Source organism: Salvelinus sp. IW2-2015, unplaced genomic scaffold, assembly GCF_002910315.2.
Source record: "Salvelinus sp. IW2-2015 unplaced genomic scaffold, ASM291031v2 Un_scaffold1063, whole genome shotgun sequence".
Classification (NCBI taxonomy): Eukaryota; Metazoa; Chordata; class Actinopteri; order Salmoniformes; family Salmonidae; genus Salvelinus; species Salvelinus sp. IW2-2015.
The window spans coordinates 4,586-21,644 of NW_019942713.1; the positions used below are offsets into that span (position 1 = coordinate 4,586).

The 17,059-nt window shown below is 44.2% G+C and overlaps 1 protein-coding gene across 1 annotated transcript in view; it reads right to left on the reverse strand.

Annotated features, from left to right (window-relative positions):
* Positions 1-7,118: 7,118 nt before the first annotated feature.
* LOC112069637 (glutamate receptor ionotropic, kainate 2) overlaps positions 7,119-17,059 on the reverse strand; it is a 59,239-nt gene continuing 49,298 nt past the window's right edge. The window contains exons 11-12 of the mRNA XM_070438634.1: positions 11,197-11,450; positions 7,119-9,053 (exon numbers count right to left, since the gene is read on the reverse strand). Of these exons, the coding sequence (XP_070294735.1) occupies positions 8,889-9,053; positions 11,197-11,450 (419 nt within the window). The 3' untranslated portion in view covers positions 7,119-8,888. The remainder of the gene's footprint in view (positions 9,054-11,196; positions 11,451-17,059) is intronic.

The window sequence follows — 17,059 nt, forward strand, 5'->3', positions numbered from 1 at the left end:
CGCTCCACTCCCTAGCATACTACTCGCCAATGTCCAGTCTCTTGACAATAAGGTTGATGAAATCCGAGCAAGGGTAACATTTCAGAGAGACATCAGAGATTGTAACGTTCTCTGCTTCACGGAAACATGGCTCACTCAAGAGACGCTAACGGAGTCCGTGCAGCAGCTGGTTTCTTCACGCATCGCGCCGACAAGAAACAAACATCTTTCTGGTAAGAAGAGGGGCGGGGATATATGCCTTTATATTACGAGACGTGTGTGATCATAACAACATACAGGAACTCAAGTCATTCTGTTCACCTGATCTAGAATTCCTCACAATCAAAATTCGACCGCATTATCTACCAAGGGAATTCTCTTCGATTATAATCACAGCCGTATATATTCCCCCCAAGCAAGACACATCGATGGCCTGAACGAACTTTATCTGACTTGTAAAATTGGAAACCACACACCCTGAGGCTGCATTCATCGTAGCTGGGGATTTAACAAGGCTAATCTGAAAACAAAACTCCCTAAATTCTATCAGCATTCGATTGTGCTACCAGGGTGGTTAAAACCTTGGATCATGTTATATGACTAACTTCCGCGACGCATATAAGGCCTCCCCCGCCCTCCTTTCGGAAAGCTGACCACGACTCGCATTTTGTTGCTTCCAGCCTAACAAACAGAAACTAAACAACAAGCTCCCTCGCTCAGGTCTGTTCAACGCTGGTCCGACCAATCTGATTCCACGCTTCAAAGCCTGCTTCGATCACGTGGATTGGGATATGTTCCGCATTGCGTCCAACAACAATATTGACGAATACGCTGATTCGGTGAGCGAGTTTCATTAGAAAGTGCATTGACGATGTCGTACCCACAGCAACGATTAAAACATTCCCAAACCAGAAACCGTGGATTGATGGCAGCATTTTGCGTGAAACTGAAAGCGCGAAACCACTGCTTTTAACCAGGGCAAGGTGACGGAAACATGGATGTACTCTATACCATCTACTGCATCTTGCCTATGCCGTTCTGTACCATCACTCATTCATACATCTTTATGTACATATTCTTTATCCCTTTACACGTGTGTGTATAAGGTAGTAGTTGTGGAATTGTTAGGTTAGATTACTTGTTGGTTATTACTGCATTGTCGGAACTAGAAGCACAAGCATTTCGCTACACTCGCATTAACATCTGCTAACCATGTGTATGTGACAAATAAAATTTGATTTGATTTGATTTGAGTGATGATGAGAGAGGTTTTGTCTCTAGAGGCACCATTTAAGCCAGGTGAGGTCACCGCATGTGTGGATAAGATTAAGACGAATAAGACGAATAAGAATATGAAGAATAAGAAGATAAGAGGAGGAGACAAGATGAGTTTGGTCTGCAGTATGCATGTTGAAGATGGTGTGGCATCTACGATCATTCACTTCTGGAGGTTTACTCAAAAAATGAGTGAACCATTCCTTCACTTCATTTTCTTATAACATCTTTGGACAGACGTTTACGTGACACACAGAATGCATTGTATAATGTCAACAAACATGGCCCACAAACATCTGGCAAATAGCTTAGCGTTAGTTCATCATAATTAGTACAACCTTCAAAAAAGTATTTTACACACATCATTGGTGTCCATTACAATCTATGCAGTAATTGAAATGCATGATTTGTCACCAAACATGTGAATAAAACTGTTAATACATTATGCTCCATACATAAAGTGCATTTGGAAAGTATTCAGACCCCTTGACTTTTTCCACATTTTATTACTTTATAGATATATTTTAAAATTGATTAAATAAATGTTTTCCCTCATCCATCTACACACAATACCCCATAATGACAATGTGAAAACAGGTTTTTAGAAATGTTTGCAAATGTATAAAAAAAAAAAAACAGAAATACCTGATTTACATAAGTATTCAAACCCTTGGCTATGAGACTCGAAATTGAGCTCAGGTACATCCTGTTTCCATTGATCATCACTGAGATGATTCTACAACTTGATTGAAGTCCACCTGTGATAAATTCAATTGACTGGACATGATTTGGAAAGGCACACACCTGTCTATAATATGTCCCACAGTTGACAGTGCATGTCAGAGCAAAAACCAAGTCATGAGGTCGAAGGAATTATCCGTAGAACTTCGAGACAGGATTGTGTCGAGGCACAGATCTGGGGAAGGGTACCAAAAAATGTCTGCAGCATTGAAGGTCCCCAAGAACACAGTGGCCTCGATCAGTCTTAAATGGAAGAAGTTTGGAACCAGCAAGACTCTTCCTAGAGCTGGCCACCCGGCCACACTGAGCAATCGTGGGAGAAGGGTCTTCGTCAGGGTGGTGACCAAGAACCCGATGGTCACTCTGACAGAGCTCCAGAGTTCCTCTGTGGAGATGGGAGAACCTTCCGGAAAGACAACCATCTCTGCAGCACTCCACTAATCAGGCCTTTATGGTAGAGTGGACAGACGGAAGCCACTCCTCAGTAAAAGGCACGACAGCCTGCTTGGAGTTTTCCAAAAGGCACCTAAAGACTCTCAGACCATGAGAAACAAGATTCTCTGGTCTGATGAAACCAAGATTTAACTCTGGCCTGAATGTCAAGCATCACGTTTAAAGGAAACCTGGCACCATCCCTACGGTGAAGCATGGTGGTGGCAGCATCAATCTGTGGAGTTATTTTTCAGTAGCAGGGACTTGGAGACTAGTCAGGATTGAGGGAAAGATGAACGGAGAAAATTACAGAGAGATCTTTGATGAAAACCTGCTCCAGAGAGCTCAGGACCTCAGGCTGCGGTGAAGGTTCACCTTTCAACAGGACAACAACCCTAAGGACACAGCCAAGACAATGCAGGAGTGGCTTCGAGACAAGTCTCTGAATGTCCTTGAGTGGCCCTACCAGAGCCCAGACTTGAACCCGATATAACATCTCTGGAGAGACCTGAAAATAGCTGTGCAGCAATGCTCCCCATCCAACCTGACAGAGCTTGAGAGGATTTGCATAGAAGAATGGGATAAACTCCCCAAATACAGGTGTGCCAAGCTTGTAGCATCATACCCACGAAGACTTGAGGCTGTAATCGCTGCCAAAGGTGTTTCAACAAAGTACTCAGTAAAGGGTCTGAATACATATGTAAATGTTATTTTCCGTTTTTTATTWGTAATAGATTTGCAAAAAAATTCTTGAATCCTGTTTTTGCTTTGTCATTATGGGGTATTGTGTGTAGATTGATGAGGAGAAAAAAAAACTATTTCAAGGCTGTAATGTAACACAATTTGGAAAAAGTCAAGGGGTCTGAATACTTTCCGAATATACTGTACTGTAAGCTACAGTAGAAACGACCACATGATATACAGAAAATAAGGCACTTACTTGGATAGGAATGCACACATGTCCAAAGTTATCATTTGTAAGGAAAACAACAATTAACGCAACGCGAGCGCTAGACACAAAATGTGCCAGGGGGGAAAAGTTTGTTCAAGACTGCGCAAATGCATACTTGATAGGCTCAGCAAAGCCTCAAATCAAATCAAATTGTATTGGTCACATACACATGTTTAGCAGATGTTATTGCGGCTGTAGCAAATGCAACAGTGCAGTAATATCTAACAATTCACAACCATACACACAATAAACCCACCTAAAAGTAAAAGAAAATTGTCCGCAACAGTGAAATGGGCTACTTCTATGTAAATTAATGAGGAAGCGGAACACACCTCAATTCAAACTGTTGTTAGAAAATAAAACTTGTTAGGTTGATAAGTTGAAATATAGACTGTAAATAATTAGTAGGCAGCCTCTCTTGGTTTGAGGGCAACTGGGTTAACCGGGTTAACTGTCCTGTTGCGTAGCAATCACATTTTGGAGTCCATTCTGACATCACGTGTATAAAAAAACTGTTAGAGATATTTGTAACTCACGCGTGAAATGGTTAATAGGTGCATATAGAGAGAAAGCATGCCAACCTATAGGCTGGAGATTTTCTATCAATCTTGTTTTTTAGTCCAGGACTAGGCTTAATCTGTGTCCGGGGAAACCTCCACATAATGTTTAAATGAGTGAAATGAAATAATGACTAATCAGCCCATCCATTGTGAYAACATCTGTTGATGAAGTACAGTAAATGAGTAAAGCTACAGTACTCTAGCAATATTCAAGCTGTTAATGCTGAAAAGCCTTGTTTGTCATGGTTCCACCTGTCACCAGAGGGCGGCAAAGACTGTCCTAGAGACATTAACGACACGTATGTGTGTCCTTTTTACTCATTACGATTTCCCTTTTAAAAGAGGTGTGTTTTCTCTTGTCCTTTGCTGAAGCTTGAATTTGTCTCCTGCGTGAGATTTCGAGACAGTGTTTGTTGTTTTCCCAGTGTCACTGTGATCCTTCCGTTACTGTGTCTCAGTGAAGTTTTATGTTTATCCTTAACCACTGATTCCTCGTCTGCACCTGGGTCCAACCTCACCATGTCACAGCAAGCTTCAGCCAACAACATGGACCCAGGAGAGATCACCCAGATCAAGCATGTTGTAACCCACCTTACGAGCATTGCTGGGGCGGCAGCAAGAACAACTCTTCCAGATATCAGAAACCCTCCGGGCATTTACCAACTCCCTCCAACCACAGTCCAACCCCAACCCAGGAGGAGCCCATGTCCAAGTCTCTTCACCCAGTGCTACAGGCGTCGCCATAGTTCCTCCAGGGAACCTGCACCAGGAACTCAAGATTCCAGCTCCCGGGCGGTATGACAGACACCCGGGAGGATGAAAGGGAATCTTCACCCAGCGCTCTCTGGTGTTCGAGCTACAGTCCTCCTCGTTCCCCACTGATCTACAAAAGTGACACTCCACTAAATTAACTGGGAATCCAGGGGTTAATCGGACACTGGAGTTCCTGAGGTGGAATTTCTGGTGGCCCAACATGATGGAGGATGAGAGTTCCTTTGTTGCGGCCTGTTCCATCTATGCCCCAAAAAAGTCTTCACGTTGCTCCAACCTCTGCCAATCCACATCCGGTCCTGGTCTCATCGGTCTGTATATTTTATCACAGGGTTACCTCCATCTCAAGGGCTCACCACTATCCTGGTGGTCGTCAATCGGTTCTCCAAGGCAGCCCATTTCATCGCCTTACCCAAGTTGCCTTCAGCAAAGGAGACCGCTGATCTCATGGCTACCCATGTRTTTCGACTACACGTACTTCTCCAGGACATTGTCTCATATCGTGGGCCCCAGTTCGTTGCACGGCACTGTTTCCTGAACAAGAGGCCGAAGTGGGGGTGCCATCTGCCGGGGCGTCGAAGTTGCCGCACCTGGGTCAGAGCACAATCCTCCTTGCTTTGCTCATCTGCCCGACACCAACACCAGGAAAACCGGCAATGAAGGCCTCTTCGACTCCTCCGACCGGGTCAACGAGTGTGGCTGTCCARCCGGGGTCTTCCCTTAAAGGTGGACTCGTGGAAGCTTGCTACATAGGACTATTCAAGATCCCGAGTCTCATCAACCCGGTCAACTATCGTCTCCAGCTTCCCAGGTCTATGAGGGTCTGTCCATCCTTCCATGGCTCCCGTCTCAAGCTGGTAAGGACCAGTCCCTTGTCTCCCCCAACACCTGTCCCTCCGCGCCCTCAACTTGTCGATGGTTTCCATGGCATACACCGTCCGGAGTCTGTTGGAGGCTCATCGGGTCCGAAGCACCCTGCAGTACCTGGTGGACTGGGAGGGCTACTGCCCAGAGGAGCGTGTGTGGGTGCCTGCCCAGGACATCCTGGATCCGGGACTTGTTCGGGACTTCAACCAACTACGTGGTGGTTGCCCTGGCTCCGCGGCTGGAGCCACTCCTAGAAGGGGGGGGGGTTACTATCATGGTTCCACCTGTCACCAGAGGGCGGCAGAGACCGTCCTAGAGACATGAACGACACTGTGTCCAATTTACTCTTCATGATTTTTCTTTGTTAAAAGAGGTGTCTTTTCTGTTGTCCTTTGCTGAAGCTTGAATTGTGTGCCGTGTGTGTTTGTCTCCTGAGTGAGATTTCGAGACAGTGTAAGGTTATTTTCCCAGTGTTAATGTGATCCTTCCATTACCGTTTCTTAGTAAAGTATTATGTTTATCCTTAACCACTGATTCCTCGTCTGGTCTCTTCTCTGCACCTGGGTCCAACCTCACCATGTCAAATTAGCTTTTGAATTTCCTGTATTTTTTGGCTTCAGACAAAAGCAAATATTTGCAAAAAAGATGATCCATCAATTTCAGTTGCTCAACAAAATAAGATACCAGAACTAGGTCAAATATGTATGTCGAATAAGTAATGAGTTTGCACTTTTGAGACTATTCCATTGGTTCAAGCACAGCTGATGTTTTTGACACAGGTCTGTAAGCTGCATGTTGTGCAATTGTTTTGTGTAAAATAAAGTTGGACTATGCAGTATTTTGAATTGACCACCTGTTTACCTCAGCCAGTCAAAATAAACAACTAAATTCAGATTTACAAAACGTCCATACTATCTGCTAACCCACTCTAGCTGTCAAGGAGAATAGGCAGACAGATCTTTAGAAGTTTCCATTAGAAGTTTCCATTAGAAGTTTCCACATAAAACAAACACTAAATAAAAGACTCCATTGGGACAAGTGCTTGTAGTTAATGTGAATCATTTAGCAAGCTGTGTTCTCCCACTCTGCTGCCATCCCACCACATCACATCTGTCACAGGAAGAGTACACAAATATCATTCTTTGTTGAATTTAGATTCCTATGTGAGGGGAGTTATAAGCTTTATCCTTCCCCTGAGCATGTGTGGGAAATATATTAACCCCCATGCAGGAACAGTGAATACTGCAGACAAACACACACAAGGGCAGACACACACATGCGCGCAGACACATGGGCAGGCAGGCAGGCAAAGCACACACACACACACACACACACACACACACACACACACACACACACACACACACACACACACACACACACACACACCACCACACACACACACACACACACACAACCACACACCACACACACACACACACACACACACACACACACACACACACCACACACACACACACACACACCACACACACACACACAACAAGAGAACTATAGTATCAAAAGTTTGGAAACAAATGAATAGTTATTACATTTTTAATGATTACATTTTTTTGTAAAACCTTGCATCAATGTCAAATACATTCTATGATCACATTTTTTGGTTGACAATACAGTTGGATATTTTCTGACGAATTTTCCAAATTATTCAACCATTTACACTTTGTACCACTGAATCTAGCAGGGTAGAAAATGGCAAGCAATACTGGTAAAAAAAAGCCTGTGAACTAGGTTTCCCCTGTATATTTTATGAATGGTTTCTTGAAATTACTCAAATTCTACATTCATTTATTAATGTACAGAAGAAATATTTTAAGAAACATGGACCTTGTATTTTTCTTTTCTGGGGATGGACCCATTTGGGATTGTTTGTGCCACTCCATGATGAAGTTTCCCCTAGGCACAGATGTAGGATCAGCTTCCCCTCCCCCAATCCTACACTTAACCATTAGTGTGAAAATGCAAAAGTGACCCAAGATCAGCATCTACGGGCAACTTCACCCCACTCTGAATGAGCACTCTGACTGAACGCTCATCCTTCATGACCACTGATAGATAAAAGACTGGATAGGTTTCTGCTATATTGCTTCCACCTGTCATGTCCTACAGTATCAGTGGTCATAGAGGAAAGTACACAAGGAATGGAAAGTTAAAACTATTGAGACACAGCCACTGTACAGCTACAGTATGTAAGCAAGGTGTAGTAGGGAGATGAGGTTAGCTCTAGATCGTCCAGATATGCTTGTCATCTCACAACAGAAACATGGGCCCTATTGAGGAGACAGTATGGACGACAGAGGAGAGAGAGGGGCCCCCGGAGGCCCCAGATCAGGGGCACCCCTGAATCAGGGTGGAGTGGGGCTCCCACCTGCTACATATGTGAAGTCCACAGAGAATGCTAGACTGATAGAAAGTACTACAAAACTTTGTCCGTATACAAAAACGAACATATTTTTTGTAGAAATCTTGCCTTTGAACAGTAGATATTAACTCAAAATGACAGACTGTAATGTGATTTTTGACACCGTACAGCATGTTTGTGGAGTCATTGAAAGTAATATGTCAGTGCTTTACATCGCCCGAACTTTGGTACGATAAACGCATTACAGAAAATAAACAATGAGTATTAGGGAGGTCAAGCCAAATCAATGATTACAAATGAAATAAATACATATTTTATCATCTCTATTTTCTTCATACAGTTCTTAATTCAACATTTTGGCACTTTTTAACATTCCTTATAACGCCCTGTTACATGAGCTCCTTTTTTATCAACTGGACACACACACATGGAGATTTGACAAAAGTGTAATTGACATCAACAGAAAAAAACAACATCAACAGAAAAAAACAACATCAACTCATTTCTTGGGGTCTCAAGATACAGTGTGATGCTCTGAACAGGTGTGTGTGCATGTGTGGCTGTGCGAAGTCCCCGACTGTGAAGTGAACTCAAAGGCAGTCTCAACAGACATGCACATTTTGAGTTCTCCTCTTCGAGTCCCTATCGAGATCCATCTCAAAGATCCCATCATTCTCACAATCCTTCAACTTGTCCCCTGCAAAAGTCCCTCTCGAAAACTGTTGGCCACCATGAGGTGACGCATCATCTCCAGTCATGTCCACACATCTARATTTCCACAGGAAACATGTCTACCATACTGCCAAAGCTGGGGGCCAACGCAATATAGTTTCAGGTTACGTTAACGTTACATTAGCGTTCATTCAATCCCTCCAGATCTTCTGGGTGTTTGAACCTTTTCAGGGCTATTTTTGACCTTCGACCCCAATCACGCCATGGTCTCCTTGCCTGGCAGTCTCCTGTCGTTAAATGTGTGCATGTTGATGACCTCCTCAGTTTTGACGATGACTGGTGGCTGCGGCTTCTGCTTGAGCCGCCGCCGGCACTTCAGGGAGCCACGTAGCTCTTCCAGCATGGCACTGCAGAAAGAGCGCTGAAGAGGGGGAAGGAGGGGAGAGGGAGGTTGGGACCAAAATACAGACATAACTGGCAACAGTAACTGACAGATATAGTCAGTATACAGTATGTGGTCCATGCAAGAACAACGCTAGAGCTGTCAATACCATGCTCTAACCCACTGGTAAATGGTAAGTTACTAAATATAGTCTGTAACATTCTCTATGAATTGAGCTTTTAAATTATGTGTGTCATTTAATGTAGTGAACTTTGAAAATATTGATGTATGTCCGTTTTAAAGTGGTTGAAATGCATTAAAATACATTGACGGTATTTGTATTTGTTATGGATCCCCATGCTGCCAAGGCAGTAGCTACTCTTCCTGGGGTCCAGCAAAATTAAGTCCGTTTATACAATTTTAAAACATTACAATACAGTATGATAAACTGAAGAAAATTGACATTTTCATCAAGTTTTTTAAATGTCTATGTTTACTTTTTGAAAATACTTCATATTAATGGACCAAAATACCAACAAATCTCCAAATTGATAGGTAGATGCAAAAATGTAATTTCCGCCTTTGGTGCCTTGCGTTAAACAAAATTCAAATATTTGTAGTGTTTTCAGTAGTTAATGACTTTTTTTGCCATGTAGTGGTGTAGCTAACTACTGGAACTACACACTACTTTTTTTGGTGAAAAAACAACAGAAAATAGAGTAGACATTCTGAATTGAAACATAGTTTTTGTGTTTAATAGGCTAAATGACACATTCTGTTAACATCTGTCTCCAGAACCAGAGTGATCTGTTTTTTTCAATGTGTGGTCTATGTCATTTCAGTTTTAGATAAGAGTGCTTTAGCGTAGCTTAACTTCTTCCAGTGTGAAGTAATTTGTTATCAGAGAAGCTTTCCCAACACTAATACATGGTTTGGAAAGCATCTACATCAGGGCTCTCCAACCCTGTTTCTGGAGAGCTCCAACCCCAGTTGAAAAATAACCTTTATTTATCACATCACGGACAAACTGAAATGGTCCACCCACACAGACAGCGTGGTGAAGAAGGCGCAACAGCGCCTCTTCAACATCAGGAGGCAGAAGAAATGTGGCTTGTCACCAAAAACCCTCACAAACGTTTACAGATGCACAATTGAGAGCATCCTGTCGGGTTGTTACACCGCCTGGTACGGCAACTGCTCTGCCCTCAACCATAAAGCTCTCCAGAGGGTGGTGCGGTCTGCACAACGCATCACCGGGGGCAAACTACCTGCCCTCCAGGACACCTACACCACCCGATGTCACAGGAAGGCCAAAAAGATCATCAAGGACAACAACCACCCGAGCCACCTCCTGTTCACCACGCTACCATCTAGATGGCAAGGTCAGTACAGGTGCATCAAAGCTGGGACCGAGAGACTGAAAAACAGCTTCTATCGCAAGGCCATCAGACTGTTAAACAGCCATCACTAACACAAAGAGGCTGCTGCCTATATACAGACTCAAATCATTGGCCACTTTAATCAATGGATCACTATTCACTTTAAATAGTGCTACTTTAATAATGTTTACATATCTTACATTACTCATCTCATATGTATATACTGTATTTTATACCATCTATTGCATCTTGCTTATGCTGCTCAGTCATCGCTCATCCATATATTTATATGTACATATTCTTATTCCGTCCCTTTAGATTTGTGTGTATTAGGTAGTTGTTGTGGAATTGTTAGATTACTTGTTAGATATTACTGCACTGTCGGGAACTAGAAGCACAAGCATTTCGCTACACTCGCATTAACATCTGCTAACCATGTGTATGTGACCAATAAAATTTGATTTGCACTAGGCAAGTCAGTTGAGAACAAATTCTTATTTCCAATGACGGCGTACTCCGGCCAAACGCGGATGACACTGGGGAAATTGTGCTCCTAATCACAGCCGTATGTGACACAGCCTGGATTTAAACCAGGGACTGTAGTGACACCTCTTGCACTGAGATGCAGTGCCTTAGACCGCTGTGCCACTCGGGAGCCCTGAGCACTTATTAACAAGGGGTGGAGCAAAACACCTACAGGACGGTAGCTTTCCAGGAACAGGGTTGGAGAGCCATGATCTACATAGTGTTTCAGCAGACTTTATAAATATTTGACAGTCTCTTTAAGGCTACATAAACCTCACCTTCTCTAGCTCTGCGTTCTGTTTAGACTTGTACAGGACCTCCCCAACGGCCACGAACAAAGACAGCACCAGCCCTGCGGCCAGCACGATGAAGATACCCCCGATGTTCTGCACCCCCAGAGCGCTGGCCTCCTTATTCTTCTCATCCTCCGGACAGCCGTTTCCCCTCCACCACTTCTCCTTCATCATGTGCAACTTCCCTTCTTCCTGCAGTTGCAGGATCGCTATGGTGATCTTGTCCCGGTACGGAGACCCTGCGTGGGACAAAAAGTACAGAAAAATCAGATGATCAAAAACTATATATACTGAACAACAAATATAAACTCAAACATGTAAATTGTTGGTCCCATGTTTCATGAGCTGAAATAAAAGATCCCAGAAATTGTCCATATGCACAAAAAGCTTATTTCTCATCCCTGTTAGTGAGCATTTKTTCTTTGCCAAGATAATCCACCCATCTGACAGGTGTGGCATAAAGCTGATTAAACAGCATGATCATCACATAGGTGCACTTTGTGCTTGGGACAGTAAAAGATCACTCTAAAATGTGCAGTTTTGTCACACAACACAATGCCACAGTTTTTAAGGAGCATGCAATTGGCATTATGACTGCAGGAATGTCCACTAGAGCTGTTGCCAGAGAATTGAATGTACTTTTTTATACCATAAACCGCCTACAACATCGTTTTAGAGAATTTGGCAGTACGTCCCACCAGTCTCACAACCGTAGACCACGTGTAACCACGCAAGCCCAGGACCTCCATATTTCGGCTTCTTCACCTGTGGGATCATCCGAGACCAGCCATCTGAGACCAGCTGATGAAACTAAGGAGTATTTCTGTCTGTAATAAAGCCCTTTAGTGGCTAAAACTCATTTTGATTGGCTGGGCCTGACTCCCCAGTGGGCGGACCTGGCTCACACGTGGGTGGGCCCATGCCCTCCCAGGCCAACCCATGACTGCGCCCCTGCCCAGTCGTGAAATCCATAGATTAGGGCCTAATGAATTTATTTCAATTGACTGATTTCCATATATGAACTTTAAGTCACATTATGCTGACTTGCGAAGTGTGATATCATTCACATTGGAATCCAGCCAGAGTTAGAATATCCAACAATTGGAACTTTTATTCACCTGCAATCTGCAGTCAGAATGACTGCCAAGGTAGGGAAGAATGATAAATGAGACTGCCTAGTGGCGCAGCGGTCTAAGGCACTGCATCTCCGAGCAAGAGGCATCACTACAGTTCCTGGTTCATATCCAGGCTGTATCACATCCAGCCGTGATTGGGAGTCCCATTCAACGGCGCACAATTGGGCCAGCAGGTTTGGTGGGGGTAGGCCATCATTGTAAATAATAATCTTTCTTAACTGACTTGCCTAGTTAAATAAAGGTACAATAAAAAAWAWAAAAATAAAAAATATTTTAAATTAACTGGAAACACAATCTCAATAACGGGTGAAATAAGTTCAGCCATTTACAGATTGGATTAGTTTAGAGAAATGTATGTTATTTATCTTTGTGTAGTATAAGATCATTTAATTGATCAATGCATGCAGAAACAAACTATTCTAAAAAGCAATCTGCAACAAAGCATGCTGGGAAATATGATATTGAGGCCCCTCCCATGTCTTTTTCACTTTGAGAGAGTTAACGGAAATTAACCATAGTCGAGTAACAACGCCATGTGGTGTTGATTCCACTGTGATTCAACTAACACTTCATTTATTCACCGCAGGTGGCGTCAATTTCAATCCCACTGGTGTTAACGCCACTAGAATCTTTTTACCTCAACGCCAACATTTTTACACAGAACAATTTGCTGTGTGGGTATGGGGATCAACTTGTGGGCCTCTTTAGTTTATGAGCATAACCTGTCATGCTATTGTGGTGTCTTCATAGAAACACTCCCTTGTAAGTCCTCCATCCTCCTATTCATCGCTAATCCTCAGAGTATCTTGGACAGGCTACAGAATTAGCATCTTGCTCTCAAGCGGGCATTACAACACTACACGGCGTTGGCGACACTGGGCTTTGTGTTCCGGAGGAGCAGAGCTCCCGTTGATTCTGATGAATAACCACTGTGTGTGTGTCATAAATGGTGTATGTAAACAGAAGAGCCCGGTAGGGGGTTCACAGTGTGTGTGTGTGTGTGTGTGTGTGTGTGTGTGTGTGCGTCCATATGCGTGTGTCAACTCCCCAAATCCGCAGACAGTGGGAGAACGCTGGTATTAGCGACAGCGTATTAGGACACAGCGGGAGCCTCAGTGATCGAAGGAAAAGTAATCACTCCGAGGTTACCGAGTAGGACTGCTGCCTCCCTCCCTCTCCTCTCCCTATTCCAGAGCACAACACTTCAACGGCCTAGGCAGCTACTACACACACACACACATGGACACACGCAGTCTCCCTCTGACGCAGCCAATACTAGATGAATGCTTATTGGGTTTTGTATTTATATTTCATGAATGAACACCAACTTGAAACCATGTTAGTGTTTTTATAATATGATTATTTAACTTCTTCAGGCTAGGGTCCTTCTTTCTCAATTTGTTGGTGCTGAGTGGATCGTGTGTGTGATTGTGTGTTTGCGAGTGCATGTGTGAATGCATACGTGTGTATGTGTGGGCATGCATGTGTGTATGTGCAATGCTTCTAAGAAGCCACCAGGTAAAAGAGACACCACAGAGGCTTTTGTTCATAAGACAGTTTACTATTGGGTCCTATGCTTCCCTCTACACCCCCCTCCTTCCATCTCCATCTTTCATCATTTCATCTATCACTATCCGTCATATTTTCATCTACTCTGCTCAAAAGTATTGAGAGCCTTTCTGATCTCTGACTGTTATAGAGACCTTGATTGGATGATTGGTTCAACAAGCTCTCACAGTCTCACTGCAAGTTTAAACTGTTAAGTTTAGGCACTCATTCCAACTGGTTTTAAGGTAAGGGTACATGTTTGGGATAGGGTATTTTTTTATATTTTTAAACAGCCTCCCTGACTGAGATCAAACACACAACCTTCTGATCCTGAGTCATGGGATTGCACCCATCCACCATCCCCGTCACGTGGTGAACTCGAGCCCAAGGATCCAACCAGTTTTCTAAGTCTCCTGATTCTTCTCAGCTTCAAATGATTCATGATGGGGGGAGTGGATATTATTGAGCACGACGCAACGCGGAGTGCCTGGACACATCCCTTAGCTGTGGTATATTTGTCATATACCACAAACCCCAGAGGTGCTTATTGCTATTATAAACTGGTTACCAACTTAATTAGAGAAGTAGAAATACATGTTTTGTCATATCCATGGTATACAGTCTGATATACCATGGCTGTCAGCCAATCAGAATTCAGGGCTCGAACCACTCAGTTTATAAATATACGTATATACCCAGTGAAGGCAAAAAACCTTGAGGGTTTTATCCCTACAACAGAGTGTAATGGGGATTTTAGAAAACAACAGCTAACAAAAGCTAACCAAGTTACATCAAACTCTGAAATGACAGCTAACGTTCCCTTTTAATTTGCTTCAGCTGTTTTACATTGACATTTCTATCCATATTAATGATGCTGCTGCATGATTTTGCCTGGTCAGAAAAACGGCTAGAAGACATCCGACACCGTTTGCTTTCTATGGCAGGGGGAAGATCGAATGAATATTTTGCAACATTGTTGCCGAGGTCTGAGTGGCAAACATCAAGGTTCATACAAACAAACATATTGTTACACCRTGATCTGATAAACCTGTCTTTGTGCTGGTCTCCACCCCGCTCCAGGTGTCACCCATCTTCCCCATTATCCCCTGTGTATTTATACCTGTGTTCTCTGTTTGTCTGTTGCCAATTTGTTTTGTTTTGTAAAACCTACCAGTGGTTGTTCCCCTGCTCCTGTCTGTTCTTGCTCCTGAGTGCTAGTCCTTCCTGGTTTTGAKCCTTCTGCCTGCCCTGAGCCTGCCTGCCGTTCTATACCTTGCCCCACCTCACTGGATTATTGACCCCTTCCTGCCCTGAACCAGAGACTGCCTGACGTTCTGGACCATTTGCACCTTCTCTGGATTACTGACCCCTGGCTGCCTTTGACCTGTCATTTGCCTGCCCCTGTGTTAGAAATAAACATTTGTTTCTTTGACACTGTCTGCACCCAGAGCGCGTCAATGGAGAGTCGGGCACCTGTTGGGCGTTTCTCGCTCAGTGTTCACTAATTATCGAGCTGCAGCCTTCCTCCTTCCCCTCGGACCTCTCTAAGTTAGCAGTATGGGAACAACAGTCGGCCGTATGCTTTAGTCTGGAGGAGTTCGTTGCAGAGGTAACGCAGGTTTTTCGATGCTCCATTGCCCGGGCGAGAGGCTGCCCGGAAGCTACTCCAGCTTCGGCAAGGCTCCCACAGTGTGGCAAACTACGCAGTGGATTTCCGCACGTTGGCAGCTGAAAGTGCCTGGAACCCGGAAGCACTGTTTGACATGTTCCTGTACGGAGTTTTGGAGGAAGTAAAGGACGAGCTCAATGCCSGGGAACTACTGATGGATCTCGACTCGCTCATCGCCTTGACCATTCGGATTGATGGGCGACTACGGAAACTAAGGAAGGAGAGGAGATTCAATTTCAGTCGCCCATCCAAGGATCCCACCTCGAYTGGGGGCTGTCCTGTCCCAGGGGTCTGCCCTGGACCACAAGTTGCATCCCTGCACCTTCTTCTCCCAGCGCCTCAACGCCACGGAAAGGAACTATGATGTGAGGAATCGTGAACTTCTCGCGGTGAAGATGGCATTGGAGGAGTGGAGGAAATGGCTGGAGCGGGCGGAACATACATTCATTGTGTGGACCGACCACAAGAACCTGGAATATCTCCACACACCCAAGCGGCTCAATTCCAGGCAGGCTAGGTGGGCCCTACTGTTCACCCGGTTCAACTTCTCCCTCTCCTACCGGCCGAGATCCAAGAACGTCAAGCTGGATGCGCTGTCATGACGATATAGCCCCACGACTACTACCCTGGAACCTGAGACCATCCTTCCCACCTCGTGCCTGGCAACAGCACTCAGCTGGGGTATAGGGAAGCAGGTTCGGGAGGCGCAGCGTTCCCAGCCGAACCCCGGGGGAGGTCCAGATAGCCGAATGTTTGTGCCTGACGCGGTCTGCTCCGCGGTCCTGGAGTGGACAGATTTGCAAAGAAAAGCCATATCACAGACTGGCCAATAAAAAGAAAAGATTAAGACGGGCAAAAGAACACAAATGCTGGACAGAGGAACTCTGCCTAGAAGGTCAGAATCCCGGAGTCACCTCTTTATTGTTGACGTTGAGACTGGTGTTTTGCGGGTACTATTTAATGAAGCTGCAACTTGAGGACTTGTGAGGCATCTGTTTCTCAAACTAGACACTCGAATGCACTTGTCCTCTTGCTCAGTTGTGCACCGGGGCCTCCCACTCCTCTTTCTATTCTGGTTAAAGCCAGTTTGCGCTGTTCTGTGAAGGGTGTAGTACACAGCGTTGTATGAGACCATCAGTTTTTGGGCAATTGGAATAGCCTTCATTTCTCAGAACAAGAATAGACTGACGAGTTTCAGAAGAAAGTGCTTTGTTTCTGGCCATTTTGAGCCTGTAATCGAACCCAGAAATGCTGATTTTCCAGATACTCAACTAGTCTAAATAAGGTCAGTTTAATTGCTTCTATAATCAGAACAACAGTTTTCAGCTGTGCTAACATAATTGCAAAAGGGTTTTCTAATGATCACTTAGCCTTTTAAAATGATCACCTTGGATTAGCTAACACAACGTGCCATTGGAACACAGGAGTGATGGTTGCTGACAATGGGCCTCTGTACGCCTATGTAGATATTCCATAAACAATCTGCCGTTTCCAG